Source organism: Hemitrygon akajei, chromosome 12 (assembly GCF_048418815.1).
Source record: "Hemitrygon akajei chromosome 12, sHemAka1.3, whole genome shotgun sequence".
Taxonomy (NCBI): Eukaryota; Metazoa; Chordata; class Chondrichthyes; order Myliobatiformes; family Dasyatidae; genus Hemitrygon; species Hemitrygon akajei.
The window spans coordinates 52,804,672-52,823,865 of NC_133135.1; the positions used below are offsets into that span (position 1 = coordinate 52,804,672).

At 36.8% G+C, this 19,194-nt stretch overlaps 1 protein-coding gene across 1 annotated transcript in view; it reads right to left on the reverse strand.

Annotated features, from left to right (window-relative positions):
• Positions 1-1,740: 1,740 nt before the first annotated feature.
• prkaa2 (protein kinase, AMP-activated, alpha 2 catalytic subunit) overlaps positions 1,741-19,194 on the reverse strand; it is a 45,314-nt gene continuing 27,860 nt past the window's right edge. Inside the window, exons 8-9 of the mRNA XM_073063096.1 lie at positions 18,502-18,628; positions 1,741-16,222 (exon numbers count right to left, since the gene is read on the reverse strand). Of these exons, the coding sequence (XP_072919197.1) occupies positions 15,981-16,222; positions 18,502-18,628 (369 nt within the window). The 3' untranslated portion in view covers positions 1,741-15,980. The remainder of the gene's footprint in view (positions 16,223-18,501; positions 18,629-19,194) is intronic.

Here is a 19,194-nt window from a genome sequence, read left to right on the forward strand (position 1 = left end):
TATTCTCCATTTTCATGCAATCTGTAACATTTTGTTTTTCCTGTTTCTTGGTGGATAGTACTTGACCTGGACTGCACCTTAGGTTCCCCGACTAAGGAGCTCCATCCATGAGATGATAGGCCTCAGATGTGGGATCCTGAGGCACCGAAATCTCTGGAACTTAAAAGCAATGCAATAATGTTTAAATAATACATATAAATAATAGGACCTTTACAAGGACAGGTGTGTAAAAAGGTTCCAAAGGATCATTGGGTACCTGAGTCACCCCAAACACAATCTATTCCAGCTGCTACCATCCGGGAAACGGTACCGCAGCATAAAAGCCAGGATCAACAGGCTCCAGGACAGCTTCTTCCACCAGGCCATCAGACTGATTAACATATGCTGATTTGAGTGTATTTCTACGTTACATTGACGGTTCTATTATAAATTACTATGATTGCACATTTAGACAAATGTAAAGATTTTTACTCCTCATGTATGTGAAGGATGTAAGGAATAGCCAATTCAGTAACATAAAAAGCAGTCTCAATATCAACCCCTGTGGAACACCACTAGTCACCAGCAGCCAACCAGAATAGGGCCCCTTTATTATGACTCTTTGCCTCCTGCCCGTCAACCATTTTTCTCTCCATACTGTATCTTTCCTATAATACCATGGGTTCTTGTTAAAGTAGCTTTGTGTGTGGTACCTTGTCAAAGGCCTTCTGAAAATCCAAGTAAACAGCATGTACTTACTTTCCTTTGTCTCTCGTGTCTGTATTTTCCTCAAAGAATTCCAAGATTTGTCAGAGATTTCCCCTTAAGGAAACCATGCTGTCTTTGGTCTACTTCATTGTGTGTGTGTCATCCTTAATAATGGACTCTAAATTCTTCCCAACCACTGAAGTCAGGCTAACTGACATCACTGAAAACTAGCTTCAGTTTTGTGAATTTTTTGTGTAAGTACCTATCTAACAAACAAGTAAAACAAAGTTATATTAAAACCACAACTTAAATCTAATTTATTTTGCCTTAGATGGTTATGTCCACGTACGATATTTGACATTTGGGTAAGTTTTTTTTCTGTCCAAAAAATTTACATTTTCTGTTCAAAAAATTTAAATTTTCTGAACAAAGTAAATCCTGATTTTTAATGTTTTATTCACAGAACCTGAGTTAAAGTGGATACCTTGCTTCAAAGAACTTTGTATTTGAATTATTGCATTTTAATTTTATGTAATATACAATTTTTTTCTGAATTTTATAAAGTTAGTTTTAATGCACAACCACCTCAATATGCTGGAATGTTTCTTTAATAATGCCATTAAAAATATTTTTGGGATTCGCATTTAAAATAAATTATTGGAAACAGTAGCTGGCCACATGTCAGTTTGTTAATGTGTTATTTGATTGATTGGGTTAACTTGGTTGATTGGGCCAAGTTAAATTGGTGCCAGTGAGAGATGAGCAATCTGCTGCAAATGAAGTCAAAAGTAATGAATGCTTTTTGACTAGACTACACACTTCATAATGAAAGGAAATATATTTTTTTAAAATGTCACCACAGCTTCCCACCCACCCCAAGCACAATCTTGAGTTTCAGCATGTTCATGAGTATGTCAGTTCAACATTCATTAATGCTGAATGTTACTTGTTTGAGATGGCAGGACATGCAGCTTGAAAACAAAAATGAAACTTCAACAATACCTGAAAACCAGTAGCCTTACACAAGACATTTAAAAAGAGAAAACAGAAACATAGTATTCTCTGATTTTATTAAAGTGCAAATAGCAACCACGGTATCATGCAGTGCATTACATTTCAAAAACAAAGACAAGTTGCACACGAATCAGCATGGCCAGTGGCTTCTGATATCACAAAAGTACATGTCACAAACTGTCAAAACTCAGTGATCATCATGCAGAAATAGTGAAACTAATCAAATGTATTATGTTATTGGTAAATAATTTGCTGTCAAAGGTGAGAGCAACCTGGTACTGAATGCATACACTTCCCAAATTGACACATTTCCAGCTATAGCAATGTAATAAAACTTCGTGCATACCCTCAATTTGAACCTTAATCCACCACTGAATGTATACTCCAAGAAATAACAGCTATTCTTTTGCATTTGAGTTACCAGATTCAATATGGAAGACCATAATCCTGTAGTGTATATGAGAGTATCCCAAGAAGCATTACAGCAGACAAGAGATTTGACAACCTATAAAATCTATAGTAGGCTCAAGCCATGAAAATGAAGGTACAAGCTCCCACTGGCTACCTGATATCATATACGGTCACCACCTTTCTGTAATTTCTGGGATAAGTACTGTTTTTAAACTATATCCCGGGTTAATAGTTTAATCAAAATGGAATCTGACTGGGCCATATATTCACCAAATCAAAGCAATACCAGAGAATGGAACTTTGTATTAATGTTGATGAAAACAAACCTAGAAATGGTTTTTAAAAATATAAATTTCATAAACCTATCAAGGAGTAATTGATGGCAAAAATATCAATATTCCAGTCGAGGTTAACTGTCATAAGATAAAGAATGTAATATTAGGCACTCCAAATTCACAGAGTTTTAGAACTGTTCCTACTCATTGTACATCCAAGTGGAGTAACGCACAAAATTTGACACATTGCAATTATACAAATACATGACCAATAGATTAGAAACAAGAAATAGCATTACTTTCACAGATTCTGCTGGAAAACCAACATATTTAATATTGTTACACAAATACAAAACATTGCGGAAATCTGAAATAAAAACAGAACATGTACATCTGCAAATCAGTTGGCATCTTTTGCAAAGTCAATATTTCCATTGTAGAAACATCAACCTATTTTCCTATGCAGATGCTGTCTGACCTACTGAGCATCTCCAGCAGTTTTTCCACTTTCAGTTATTTGAGTCTTGCAAATAGGAAAAATGATTATCTTCATATAAATGTATAAAATGATAAAGCTACTGGGATGAAATAATATCCAAGTTTTAAGGCAACAACAGCAGATAATTATAACGTGAGCCAAAATCAACATATTGCTTTACCGTGTATGATGGGTCCAAACTATAAAAGGCAGAAAGATGCACTGCATGATCAACTTCACACAGCATAGTCAATCCGTCCTGCATTTAAATATGCACAATTTTCCAACTTAAACTAATTAAAGCAATTTTGTTTGCCTTTATTAATCACTGCCAACTGACTTTCTGGCACTGGAGTGTTGGATGTTCATTTAAAGAAATTATACTCGTTTATATAAAAAAGTGATAACTAACAGTCTTTATTTTAAATAGTGATAATTTTAACCTTGATTTTCAAATTACAGTTCATCCATGTTACATTTCTATTTTAAATAATAATCTGAGCTAGTAATCCAGATTGCTGAACAGTACTAAGTCTGGGCCTGCAAAATTCAATGAGAGAAAACATTACATGAATCAATCCTTGCTATTCTGCATAAAAAGAAAGCATTTGTTCATGATAGTATTAGTGACATTGACCACCAATCTTGAGACAAAAGGTAAAAAATCAGACTTGGTACGTACTTCAATATTTGTGATCTGTTATTTGATATGAAGCAAAACACAGTAACTCTCTGAGCCAGTTGTAAAACAGCACCAAAATCATATTCTAACAATTTCAAAACTCATGGTCCTGTAAATCTCTCTTAATGAGTACCATTCAGCCAGAAAACCAATTCCAGTTCAATGAGGAATGTAGAAATTAAATGTAAAGCAGTATAAGCACTTTTAAAAATGAGATACCAACACTGATTTTACAACACATACCTTAACAGCAGGAGTAGCATTCTTTAAGCAATAGCCTGCCCACATAATAGAAACTACACCAAATTACAAGAGAGGAGCACCATGAACCTTCATCCTCAATGAAGGCAGAGCCCAGCAAATGAGTGCAAAAACAAAGACTGACATGTTTGCAAATACTTACAGCCTGCAGTTAAAGAGGATGATCCACTTTAGGCTGTTCTTGAGATCTTTGGCAAAATACATGTCAGTCTTCTGATAATCAATTGCACACTATTATCTGGATTAATAGTGACACAACAGGCATCCCTACTCTGGAGCAAATGATAAGTTCTGCAAATGAACTGTACATATAGCCAAATTGCTTCACTACTGCTATAATGCAGTGATTGACCAGAAAGAAAGGAAAATGGCATTAATACCTTACATACACAGTTCCATCTAACAATTCTGCCACTTGTTTTACTTCAATAATGATCGAAGAAGCGCATCAGTAGTGTAATACGGCTTGGTTTTATCAGCTGACTCCATTTATTAACAGTTCCATATTTTCATTTCCAATTCACATCTTTGACTCAAAAATGCACTAATGAGCCAAGTTCTTCATGTTAAAATTATTCTGCCTAGGGCATCAGTGTATTCAACAAATAACATAAAATTTACCTCAAACCAAAATTCCCTTTCAAAAGTTCACTCCAAATATTATAAATGTTGAGTTCTACATAGATATATGAAAATAATTTCAAAATAAATTTTCACAGCTTTGTATTATTCTGAATACTTGAAGTTCATCAGTATCTACAGCTTGCTAAGTGCAGACAAAATACACTAAGTGTTTCAGTCATGATATACAGGCCATCATGTGATATTTGAAGCTAATAACACTGAAAAGACCAAGCAATTAAAGTTTTCATGGTCTAATACTTTAATCTGACGTGTGGCCATTGGTTTAATTACTTTCGTAGTTCGATTAACAACTCTATTTGCATTTCACAGCACCATTAAAAACTACTCCAAAAAAGTCAATGCATTTGTAAGTTTAAATGTGGAGAACAATAGTTAAACTGATGCTATCATTTAGCTAGGTAACTGAACTGCTTTACTATTCATTTATACCATATTATTAGATGCCTCAGAAACATGTAAAGCTGGCATTTTGTTAAATAACATTGTCACACAGTCAGTCATTAAATAATTACAGGTTTCTATTTTCTTAATAAAATCCAGGAATATCTGAAGTAATGGATGTGCTAAGCTACAATTTCAAATAAGATGCAAGGTACAAATAATACTTCTCATAAGGACACTGAAAAGATTAATTCAATAAAAGCACTTAAAAAGCATACATAGATTGCATTCAAAATGGAAGTCTATTGATTAAAATATTTTAAGCTAATAAGAATGAATCTGCTTGAAACAAGACTGGTCACTTTTACACCAAAATCTGAAAATGATCAATGATTATTCAAGTACTGATGTTCCTAGGCAGCAGAACATAGTCATTAACAAGTTAAATTAGGCCAATCAGGAGAAAGCCAGAAGTGACAGATTCTGCACTTTTACCCCTTCATCTAATAATGCTTGCCACTTAATTTCCATTCTACTTGAATTTCCTCCTTCCCACAACTTTAGTACGTATTTGAAAGTTAGGGAGGTAAAAGAACTGCATTTATAATACGGTGGATTCCAGTTAATTGGGCTATTGGTTAATCAGGGCAGCTGCTGATTTGGGACAATTCTTAAGTAACAAAAGCTAATCAAGAAAATAGCTGGAATTCCCTTCGTTTATTTGGAACACTACACTGCTTTAATGGGACAAGTGGCTGTTGCCGAACTGTTTCTAACTAATATCTGTCACGTGCACTTGTGTGGCCGTTACACACTGTACACCATACTTAGAGTAATCAGTTTTTAAATAGAGTCAGTTGCATGTCAATAAAGTGATTTTTGTCACTGATGGTTAGCGAGAAATAAGCAGTAAGAATACAGAACTGTTTTGCTCATTGGGGTTTCAGGATTTTGGCTTGGAGATGCTAAAAACTGCCAGGAGTGAATATGAAACAATTTCACTACTTCAACAAGTTAGGAACTATTAAGAATTTGAAGGCATCAACAATCATCTTGAAAGTTACAATGAAAATGAAGATTTGGAGGATGCAATCATTGAAAGCATTGTATAAAGACAGCCCATTATTTGTATTAAGTGACTGTGCTGATTTTGTTCATTTATAGTCAATCAAAAAAACACAACAGTGTACTCAGGATGAATTCCTACAATAACAATTAGGAACTAACAGTTTTATAGGACTGTAGTAGTATTGGTAGTGTTTCAATTTGTTCTGCATGTCATTTAAATACATAATTTGTTCATCAGTTAAACAATCATTTGCTTTTTCCTATACCTTTTTAAGTATTTTCATGAAACCTTGGCTAACTTGGCCAAAATATACTGGTCCCAATGTGACCAGATTAATTGGAATCCAGTGTACTCCTTTGAACTCTGGCATTCAGAAGCACTCCCAGCCAATACAGTAATTTATTATAAAGTGAGAAACTTAGGATAGGATTAAACTTCATACTACCTGGCAAACAGTACAGAAACTAGTTCCAAGCACCACATTACCATACACACAACCCTTATATTGACTATAAACTGCCTCTTTACAAAATGACACCATTGGTGCAATCATGCTATTTAACCAAATGCTACCTTACAGTTGGGCAAAGGAAAATTACATTAGAGAAATTCAACTTCCAAGTATGATTGAACATTCCTGCACAATGGTTACTTTCCGTAGTATACATAATAATGTGGATACTCTCTGGAGCCCATGTTTTCTGTGTATCTTAGTTTCTTCAGCTCTAATTTGCATTATGATTAGCAGATAACTCAATTTTAATTCAAAACAAATTTAGATAAGACTTGCATTTATACAAACTCGGGAAAATCCCAACGCTCTTTATAATAACTATTGAGTCCTGTCACTGATGTAATGTACAAAACAGCACAACCAATGTATTCAAATAGAAATAGTGAGGTAATAATGACCAAATTATAGATTGAATAGAGTCATATTGATTCAAAAATAATAGCCATAGAACTTGAGTGCCAATATTTCATCTACGAAAACAAGACAGCATCTGCAATGGTAGTACTTGAGTATCAGCTTAGATCTCATTGTCAAGGGTATCTAGAGCAAAACTAGACCAACAACGTTCTGAAAAAAGGCAAGTTCTACTAGCTGAATCAAAGCTCTAAGTACACTAAATGAACAGGGAGTAAATACAGGGATTTACAGTAAGATTGCAGGAACAGGATGCCAAGTTAAACTTGAAACATCGGCTAACATTGTTTCTCCCCATCAGCTGCTAAAATAAGTCGCTAATATTTTCTGCCTAAAGACTCATCCCATCCTGGACACAGTCTGTTCAGTCTCCTGCCATCTGGTAGGAGATACAGAAACATCTTAGTTGAGAGTAAGTTTGAAAAGCAGTTTCTTCCCGAGGGCCATTATACAGCTGAATAATGCTGCACCACGGCTTGCCAATTGCCTTTGAGTGTTATGGACTATCAAAGTCACTTTTTGCATATAAATATGGGAATTTGTTTTTATTAATTAAACCATACCACATGCATTGTAAACAGCTGATTTGTATGGACAAGAGTAGCACCACAATCTCACTTTCTTGAGCAGTGACAATAAAGTCCTATTCTATTCTACTCAGCGAGACTATACTGTACTTCAGAAAAGTAATGGTTTCATCAGCTGTCAACTGCACTCAGTTATTAATAGTTAGCTACATTTGTGCAAAATTGATTTACAAACCTGTTTCAAGTCTTAAACATGATGAATCAGGTTTAAAAGTGGATACTAGCAATCAGCAAATTCAGTTGGAACAATAAATTTAAAAACTCAACCTTATTAGTATAAAATATTTACAATGCTTTTGTTTCTCTGCTTCAACCTTGAAGAATTTAAAAAACTAAACTTAGTGTTTTCTTCAAGATATTAGCAATTTATGAACAAACAGCATACTGTGGTTCCTACTGGCATTATTTAAAAAATAACATCACAGTTTGTACTGAACATATTACAAGCAACACATCCAAAATTCTGTATAGAGACACCTGAAACATTTTAATATCTCTGCTATCCTTGCGCAGTATCTTTATTTCTGTATGTTTTGACAAGTTATCAAATTGCTTAAAAGACTAAAGAACTACATGGTCAATGCATCTGTGGTTCTACACTTCCAACATCAAGGCCTGTGGAAGATTGATCAAATAAGGAAGAAATCAGAACATGGGCTGTATTTTAATCATCTTAAAACCTGACTCATTCCTTATCAACAATGAGTGCTGCAAGGTTTCACTAAATTGATTCTGCATTTAACTAATTAAAATTACATAAGAAAGCTAAAATAAGAGGTAGTATATTACTTTTTATTGGTATCAATCTATAATATATGCAGAATATGGAATAAGGTAGATGACCTTGTGGTGCATTTAGAGATTGGCAGGTATAATGATATGGGCATCTGAGTCGTGGCTGAAAGAAGATCATAGTTGGGAGCTTAACACTCAAGGATACACATTGTATTGAAAGGATGAGCAGGTAGGCAGAGGAGGTGGGGTGACTCTATTGGTAAAAAAGTGAAATCAATTCCTTGGAAAGAGGTGACATAGGATCAGAAGATGTAGAAGCCTTGTGGGTAGAGTTAAGAAACTGCAAGGGGAAAAAAAAGACCCTGATGGGAGTTACATACTGGCCTCCGAAAGGTAGCCAGGACATGAGCTGCAAATTACAACGGGAAATAGAAAAGGCATGTAAAAAGGGTTAAAGTATTAGTCATGGGGAATTCAAATTTGCAGGTAGATTGGGAAAATCCAGTTCATACTGAATCCCAAGAGAGTTTTTGTAGAATGCCTACAAGATGGCTTTTTAGAGCAGCTTCTGGTAGAGCCCACAAGGAGAATGGCAATTCTGGATAACCTAAATTTGATTAGGAAGCTTAAGGTAAAGGAACCCTTAGGTGCTAGTGATAATAATGTGAGAGAATTCATCCTGCAGTTTGAGAAAGTGAAGTTAAAATCAAATGTATCAGTATTACAGTGGAGTAAAGAGAATTAGAGGCATGAGAGAAAGCTGGCCAAAGTTGTTTGGAAGGGGACACTAGCAGGGATGATGGCAGAACAATAATGGCTGCTGTTCGTGGGGAAAATTCAGAAGGTGCAGGAAAGATGCATCCCAAAGATGAAGTAGAATTCTAAAGGGAGGCTGAGGCAACCATGGCTAACAAGGGAAATCAAAGACAGTATAAAAGCAAGAGGGCATATAATACAGCAAAAATCAGTGGGAATGTAGAGGACTGGGAAGCTTTTAAAAACCAACAAAAGGCAAATAAAAATCCATACAGAGAGAAAAGATCAAATATGAAGGTAAGCTAGCCAACAATGTAAAAGAGGATACAAAAGGTATTTTTAAGATATATAAAGAGTAAAAGAGGGATGAGAGTGATATAAGACTATTGGAAAATGCAGCTGGAGAGGCAGAAATGGGGGACAAAGAAATGGTGACTGAACTTAAGTATTTTGCATCAGTCTTCACTGTGGAAGACACTAGCAGTATAGCAAAAATGTGAGAGCCAGGGGGCATAAGTGAGTGTCTACTATTACTAAGAAGAAGTGCTTTGGAAACTGAAAATCATGAATGTAGTTAAGTAACCAGAACCAGATGGATTACACCCGAGGGTTCTGACAGAGGTAGCTGAAGAGACTGTGGAGGCATTAGTAATGATCTTTCCAGAATCACTAGATGTTGGAGTCTATTATTAGAAAGGAGGTCTCAGGGTACTTAGAGGCACATCATAAAAAAGGCCGAGTTCAGTATGCTTTTCTAAAGGGTAAATCTTGCCTGACAAATCTGTTGGAATTCTTTGAGGAAGTAACAGGCAGGATGGACAAAAGAGAGTCAGTTGATTTACTTGGATTTTCAGAAGGCCTTCGTCAAGCTGCTGTATATGATTCTGCTTAACAAAAGTCTATGGTATTACCAGCATGGATTGAAGATTGGCTGACCAACAGAAGGCAAAGAACGGGAATAAAGGAGGCCTATTCTGGTTGGCTGCTGGTGACTAGTGCTGTGCCACCAGGGCCAGAGTTGAGACTGCTTCTTTTCACATTGTATGTCAATAATTTGGATGAAGGAATTGATGGCTTTGTGGCCAAGTTTGTGAACGATATGAAAATAGGTGGAGTACCAAGTAGTGTTGAGGAAGTAGAATGCCTCCAGGATTTAGACAGATTGGAGCATGGGTAAAGAAGTAGCATATAACGTTGGTAAGTGCAAAGACATGCACTTTGGCACAAGGAATAAGGGCTTGACTATTTTCTAAATGGGGAGAAAATTCAAATTATCAGAGATGCAGAGGGACTTGGGAGTCTCGTGCAGGATTCCCAAAAGTTGGTAGTAAGGAAGGCAAATGCAATGTTGGCGTTCATTTTGAAAGGGCTAGAATACGAAAGCAAGGATATAGTGCTGAGGCTTTATAAGGCATTGGTCCGACTGTACTTGGAGTACTGTGAGCAGATTTGGCCCCTTATCTAAGAAAAGGTGTGCTGGCATTATAGAGTCCAGAGGAGGCTCACGAGAATGATCCCAGGGATGAAAGGGTTGGCATATGTGGAGCATTTGATGGCTCAGGGACCATACTCACTGGAGTGTAGAAGAATGAGGGGAAATCTCATTGCAACCTGTTGAATATTGAAAGGTCTGGGTAAAGCAGATGTGGAGAGGATGTTTCCTATAGTGGGGGAGTCTAGGTCCAGAGGGCACAGCCTCAGAATTGAGGGATGTTCATTTAGTAGAGATAAGGAATTTCTTTAGTCAGATGGTGGTGACTCTGTGGAATACTTGCCACAGGCGGTGGTGCAGGCCAAGTCACTGTGTATATTTAAGGCAGAGGTTGATTATACTGTATTCTTGATTTATCAGGGTGTCAAAAGCTACAGGGAGAAGTCCGGAGAATGGGGTTGAAAGGGACAATAAATCAGCCATGGTGGAATGGCATAGCAGACTTGATGAGCTGAATTGCCTAATTCTGTTCCTATGTCTTATGGTCTATCAGTTGACCAGTGCTAAATGTCATTTATTGTTCTTGCAACATTTTGCTGTTAAGATGTATTTACATTCAAATTCTTTAGGAATTTTGACACTAAGCATTAAGACAGTAACTTGATTTAATGGGCATTATTAAATATTATTTCCAATTAGCATAGTTCCATACTAGCTATTTGAGAAATCACTCATCCATCAAAACATTTATGAATGAATTTCTAACTCAAAAGCATGTTCATGATGCGAATCAAGCAAGTATGAATTCAGGTTAGTGTTAAATAAAAGATCAGTTTTTCTTAGCTTGTTAAAATAGCACTCTTTAAAAATTGCAATAATTCTCACTGAACACATAAATTACCAAAAAAATACAGCACATAACTATTATGTTTAATTTACTGAAGATTTTGGAATTACATAGGAAACAGGCATTTCCTTTGCTGAATAAAATTACATGGTTGTCAGAGCTATTCTGATAAGATTTTGTGCATTTTTTAAAAATGCAGCAATGCTCATCCTACTTTAAATTTAGTGTACATATACAGGCTTACATGGCACCAGCGCTGGTCACACCTCAATATTCTCTTTCTTGAATTTGCCTAATCCAGGTAAAGAGAAAAAATATCACAGCCACAATGTGTTTCAAAGCCCGCAGCAAAGACTCAAATATCTCTGAAAACTGACAGCTGACAAATCTCTGGCCCCTACGTTCATTGGCTGTCAAATTTCATAGCACACGTAAATATATGAATGCCTCTGACATTCAGAATGTAAAATCTAGCCAATAAGTGGCATTGGCGAACAAAATAGCATTTACATAATGTTGAGCAAAAAACAAACTGCTGGAGGAACTCAACAGATTAGGCTGCATCTGCAGAGAGTAATGAAGAGTCGATGTTTCAGGCCAAGACCTGTCTTTGGCACTGTACCCATACCCATTTGGTAAATGGTTCTCATGAACATCGCTCCAACCCCGTCAACTCCCTTCCCCTCCTCCCGCCACTGTGCTGACCTTTCTCCAAATTCTAACACCATCTCCTCTTTCTAACCTTTATCCTTTCTTTGCAATTTCAATTCCAACTGTCAATACTGCATCCACCACCTTGACTTCTCCACTCTCTTCTGGCCAGTCCCATCTCGTTTACTTTATGCTGACTTTATTCCTGCCACATTGGGCACTCACCAATCTGCTTACCAACAGAACTGATCTACTACAGATGCCACAGCATCTGTCATGCACCTAGCCCTGATGCACCTAGAGAATAAGGACACTTGTCAGATTTGGATTTCAGTTTGGCATTCAACACTATTGTCCCACAGACCTTGGTGAACAAACTCCTACTCCTGTCTACATCACTGTGCAACTGGGTGTTGGACTTCCTAACCAACAAACCTCAGACAGTCAAGATGCACAACCACACCTCCCTCCCAACATCTTCCACATGGGTGTTCCCAGAGCTGTGTGCTGAGCCCATTGCTGTACACTGCTCACACGTGATTACATGGCCAAACACTCAAGTAATCACATTGTCAAGTTCACCAATGACACAACAGTGGTGGAATTCACCACAAATAACAATGAAAAAGCCTACAGACGGGAGGTGGAAGAGATCAAGACCTGGTGCCAGGCAATAACCTCTTCCTCAATGTCAAAAACAAAAGAACTCACCAGCACATACATTGCTCTTTACATCGGCAAATATTACCAGCAGTTTCAAACTCTTGGGAGTGCAGATCTCACATAACCTCTCATGGTCCCAGAACAGATCACACACAATAAGGAAGCTTACCCATGCCTCTACTTTCTGAGAGAGCCAGACTATGTACACCTATACTCATGTTACTCTACACCCCCAACGACCACAACTTCTTCATTTCCTGTCAGTCACCTTATGTCAGACACTTCTGTGCCTGGCGTCACTCAATGTATATAAACTATCTTTTGTATTTCAATTTATTCTGTTTTTTTACCATTAATATTGCTTTCCTCATCTTATTGTGTTCTTTTGTGCCACTTCAAATACGAAGGAACAATTATTTCATTTTCCTTTACACTTGTGTACTGGAACTGACATTAAGCCATCTTGAATCAATCCCATCACAGAGAAAAGTGTGGTAACATGGCTTGGCAGACTGGCGGCTACTTGCAGGGGCTAATCAGCAGCTCTCAGACACCACCTCATTCCTACTACTTGCCCATGACCCCTACAAATAATTGTCAGGCCATATCATCACAAATCTCATCACTTCGGATCTCCCCTCCATTGCCTCGAACACGAATAGTTCTCCAACCACATACGGTACTGTCATTTCTATCTCCTACCCAAGATTCACAAACAAGACTGCACCAGCAGGCCCACTACTTATGCCTTCTCTTGCCTTCACTGAACATTCATTCATTCCTCAATTTTATCGAATCTCCCTTTGTCTAGTCCCTTCCCACTTATATTACAGACACCTTGCCTTAAAACAATTTTCAATTCCCTGGTCCCAAATGGTTCATCTTTACCATCGACATCTAGCCCCTATATGCTTCCATTCTCCATCAGTGGGGCCTTGGACTCCCAGTTTCTTTCCAGATCGAGACCAGATGGAGGGTCTTTAACCGAAATTCATCCCTTTTCCTGTCTCAATGTTGCTTGACCTGTAAAGTTCATTCAGCATTGTCTGTTTTCCTCTAGAAGCCAGTATCTGCAGTCTTGTCTCTAAGTATTGTCATTGCATTCACAAATTTATTAATGGAAAATTGGCATAATATATATCTTTCAACATGCAGTTTGGTGCTGTACAGAAGTCCTTGTAACATTGCATGAGGTATTCACCCCATAGCTAAGATTTTTGCATTGCGGAATCATTCTACTGCTACAAGACAAGAAGAAACACTGGACTTCACATAGTTCAACTTCATAATTAAACTAGTCCATTTAAATTTGACTTTTTTAATTAATATCTAGGAAATTTATGGAACATCTTTGGCTCTGAAATTTGATATTCAAATGGAGAATATTATTCAGATAATACAAAATCTTTCATATTAGCTATAAAATAAATATGAAGGCCTTACAAGTTTGTGATTAACTAGATTAATATCAGATAAAGGTTTGTAGTTTACATAAAATATCAACCATTATATTACTATGCCAGTGTCATTGCTCTTTGCCATCACGAGGTATGTGCCAATGAGGAGAGTGTAGTGTTTGCAACAGAAATCAGCAGCAGAAAGCTCCATTTACTGGGAGGGTGGGGGCACATTTTGCACATTCTTCAAGTACAGTAGGACCTTCCTTCTTCCAAAATATTGCCTAATTGGTAAAACAAAAGCCAGGTAGGAACTAACAAATCTTTTATCTGAAAGTGCTATTGTGTTCCCACTCCATCTTACTTGGCTTGTACCATTTGACTTGGTGAACCATAATACACTATAAAAAATGTTCATACATTATGCCCCCACTACCAACCTGCACAAGATTAATAGCAGAAGCTAGAATTCACCCAGTAGAATCTTGGCCAAAATCTCATCTTAGTGTTTGTATGCAAATGCTTGCATTTTTAGGCCCAGAATACTGTATATTCTTGGAAAATAAATAACTGCCTATTACAAATACTAGCCCTGAATACATTAGAGGTAATCTCACCATCAAGACTCATTTTTTGATTTAAAATCCAAATTATTGGCAATGCCATTAGGTACAGTCACCAAGCCTGTGACAGTGAAAGAAACAAGCTAAAAATAACTGTAAAATAAATCTACAGCAAGAAAACTATTCAATGAAAGGGAAGCCAATTCTTGGGGCATTATTGGTTTAAATTATCCTGTCTTGCATTAGAAAATTAATCTTAAACTTGTTTCAAGTGAACACTGGAAGAACTCAGTAGGTACGCAATATATATGAAAAAGATGCAAGTTGACATTTCGGGTCGAAACCCTGCATCAGACCTGAGAGAGAAAACAAAAGATTGCCAGTACATAGGAGTATGCTGGGAGTGGGCTGGTGGGAAGAGGCTGGTATCAGATGGGGAGAAGGTGATGTCTTGAAATGTTCACTTACACCTATTTGACCTACTAAATCCTTACAGTGCTCTGTTGTTCCAAATTCCAATACCTGCAGTTTTGCCTTAAAGTTGTTTGGCGTTTATTTGAAAATGTACATTTTCTAAATCTTACCAAGCTGATAGTGAGATCTAACAAAAACAAAATGTTAATCATAATTGCCTCTAATGGGAATTAATTGGAGATCTTTGTTTAATGCAACAGGCCATTTATGATCATTTTGAACGTAATCTCAATCGTACCATAGATACAGTAAATGCTTTAAGTAAAGCAGCAAAAGATCAACTATATCTAGCTGTGCATGCTGCTGACTTATCAAGTTAAAAGGTGTGCTTAAGAGAAATCCTCACACAAGAAGATACTTTCAAAGGAGTGTTCACACTTTCACCCAAAGACCACACTATTTGATACATGGAATAATTTCTGTTGTTTACATTTCTATTCAAGTAAACTTCATTCTTCTCAGCAATAAAATGACACTAAACCTTCATAATTGTATACAACAGCCAGCTCACATTTCAGTTACCTAATTTTATGATCCAATTTGTTTTTATAGCTTTCAAGCCACACTATCCTCAATAGAAATTCACATCTCAACTGCTCACAACTTGGTTTATGAGTAAATGCACTTATTCTGTCCATCAACACATCATGTGAACAACCCTGGCTCTACAACAAATCGTTAAATACATCTCATCTGTTCTTTTACATTACCACTGACTTTTTACATTCTAAAGTACATCACCTTAAAAATGAAATTTGATGCTTTTCTACACTTTTACAGTTGTTGATAAACCCGTATAATCCTGTGGATTTGGCTGGCAAAAAGAAATTCAACTTAAATACCACTCTATGCCTGTAGAGTTTCTAAATAGCAATGAACAAATATTGCTCTGAGCTTCCACCATATCAAGGTAGCAAAAGCACCAGCTGCAAACCAGCACTATAAATAACAATTACTCAGAGCTTTGCAAAATAGAAAAGGCATTTTCTTTCACACCTTTACGGGTTAAAGAGCCGATTTGTCATCAGATTGAAAGCACGTTTTTCAACGAGCCAGTGTAGTGATAAGGCTAGCACACATTTCAAAGAAATCCATTGTGTGGCTTCCATATCGTGGAGTTATAGAGGACAAACATCCAGTCAATGAGCTGGGAAGTGACCCAACAGGAGTTAAAGGCTGGCCGTCAGTAGCTGCTGCATCAATACTCAGTCTTGGTCTATGTAGCAAAGCTGCTGATCCTGAACGCTTTGGAGTGGAGGAGCCTGATTTTTGCTCCATAACATCATCTAATCAAAGAAATCAAGGAAAATTATTCAGACAAATGCAATGAAATACAATAAATCTTGTGGAAAGAAAAAAGTGCATTTTCTTAAGTATGCCAGCTCTAATGTGCACTAATGATGATTTACAAAATTAAACATTTAATTTTCAAGCATGACTGATGACAGGAATATGATGCAAGTCTGACAATGATTTTATTTTCCCCAGTGATTTTCATTTGTTTTATGATGTATTTATATACTTATATATTCCATGTTCTGCAAATTAATTTCTTTGGAATTTGAATATGATTTGTCAGTAGAAAGATAAACTTAACATGATTTGCCATTTTATAAAATGTGAGGCTACAATCCTTATCTGTCAAAATAATTCACACTAAGCACCCACAGCTTTCAGTCAGGGGTGAATGCCATGATTCCTATATTTTTGATTCCTTCCCCACCAGATTTCCTGAATTTCAGATGTAGTTATATTTCATTTTGTAATGCACAAGTACGTTTATCCCTGCTAACAATTTCCAGTCTTCACCTATCATGTTGAAAGTAAAGCACAGAAGTTTTCTTGTTATCTACCCAACAGATTATCTCATCCCACTGAAGTCTGTATTCTGACTTTCAATTTTTCATGTTCACATCTATGGGGCCTTAATGAACTAGTAAGACAAATTAGATAGGTGACTCTCCATCTCTTCAACTAAGTTTTCTTATGATTGGTGCTTTAAACTGTACAACTAAAAGCATAAAATTATAGAGGTATTCCTGGATTAAATAATTGAACCAAACTGTGGCAAAGAGATTTCAATGTGAACTAATGTAAGGACATTTAAAAAGGACATGAAATGGTGGATATTGAAAGAAACCTTGGCATCCTTTTGTTTAGAGACTTAAAAGTCATCAATAGATTTTTTTTTAAAGTGAAAGTAATGCTGCTTCTGAAATGTGGGATGTTAGAGAACAAGCATTCATTCTACAGCAACACAAGCCCCTAAAATGAGAAAACTTGGGCACTAGATCTTAGAAGGTAGATACTGGGTTAAAGAGAGTACAGCCTTAATTTACTGAAAGACATTCTCCGAGAGCTAAATTATAAAGTCAGATTTTATAAACTAGTGCTCTATAACACAGAAGTTAAAAAAGTTAAAGGATATCTTGATTAAGTTTCAAGATATTAAGGGCAAAGACAAGGAAACTACTTCTGTTGGTTGAAGAGCTGAAAACTGCATAGCATACGCTAAGAATCCAAGAATCTAGGAGTAAAATTAGAAAACAACCCCATTGCGCAAAATGTGGTAAAAGTTTGGTAACCACTTTTGCAAATGGCAAGTAATGTTGGGAGAATTTTTAACTTCACCAATGAAACAACTAAGTGTCTGCAAATCAAATGTTATTAAATGGATCCGTGATCTACAATTAGATTACATACTGGGCATTTCTCACTGAATGCTTGATGGTTGGAATGGCTGCTTCTCCTCATGTCAAAGTACTTCTTCTGTCTTGTTCATTCCTATCAAACGGTTCTATTCTCTTCCAGATTTCCTTAGGAAAACAGAGCTTAGAAAAATAAAGGGCTATGCGATAAGGAAATTCTAAGCAGTTTCTAGGTTACATGGTTGGCACAACATTGTGGGCCAAAGGACCTGTAATGTGCTGTAGATTCTATGTTCCATGTTCCCTTTTCATGATGGACTGAATACTAGCTCATTTTCCCACCACAGATGATGGGGTATACACATTTCTGATACTCTTTACATAAGGATACTTGTTTACAATGTTACATTAGTAATTACAGAAAATGCCAGGAATGCTTGGCAGTTGAAACAGCATTAATGAAAAACGAGCTACCGTTTCACGTGAAAGCTCCAAAGCTCCTTTCTCCTTCCCAGTTTTGAAGAATGTTTTTCATCTGACACATTCAGCTTTTCTCTCCAAAAATGTTGTTCGACCAGCTGAACTTTTCCAGTGTTTTGCATTTGTGTTTCAAACTGCTTGCATTTGCACTTTGTTTCATCTTCATTTCAGTGTAGTAATTTGTTGTCATTACCTTTCCGAGGCTAACATGAGTCCAAGCAAACCGGCTATTGTGAAATTATTTCTCTACCAAAAGTGTTCAGATATAAACATTTGTCTAATCCAACCTTGTTTATGCCATGGACCAATACCATTGAGCAAGAGGTCCATAGACCCCAGGTTGGGAACCCCTGCTAATGGAATAAAAACCTAGTACCATTCGTATTTTAGATAAAGACAATGCCTAATTAGACAAACATAGCAGGTCTCACCCTTACCATCAATGCTCATGAAATCTAGCAAATAGCTGCGATTATCAACTTGATAGAGCTGTAAACTCATCTTCACATTGTTCCCAGTTATAGGATTCCTTCTACGCACTCGTAGATGATAGGGATTCACCACCTTGGAAAAGCAACTTATTAGAAATCCACCATATAGTAAAATACAATCTACTTAAATTTTAGTCAAACTTAACTTTGCAAAGCCACCAGGTTCATACAGTTGGGGCAGACCTCCATTAGTCGGGGTCAATCATAGGTGCTGCGGCCTAACAGTCTATAATCAGTTGATATGCAAGTCAGTATGCAATCTAGGGCAGTATAATATGGGAGAGGAAGTTGTTGCACATGCAGCAAGTTGCCCTTCTCCACGCAGCTGATAGATTCAAAGGAATGACAGAGATCGATACAGTTTGATACCAGAGACATCACAGGAATTGCCAGTCAGAGTTGAACTCAATGTAGGACTGCCTTAGGGATTCCAACTCTGGATTTTTCCTAGAGGTTTACTCCTAAACCCTTCCCCATGAGTGGGTGTAGCCCCCATCTCAAACCTCCACTATTTTGCAGCTACACCCACCCATTTCATACAGTGGCAATCAAAAGTAGCAACTCAAAGACAGACATGAGAGGAAGTCATAAACTGTTCATAATCTTACCCCAGATGCAAATCTGTGCCTTTTGAAGGAA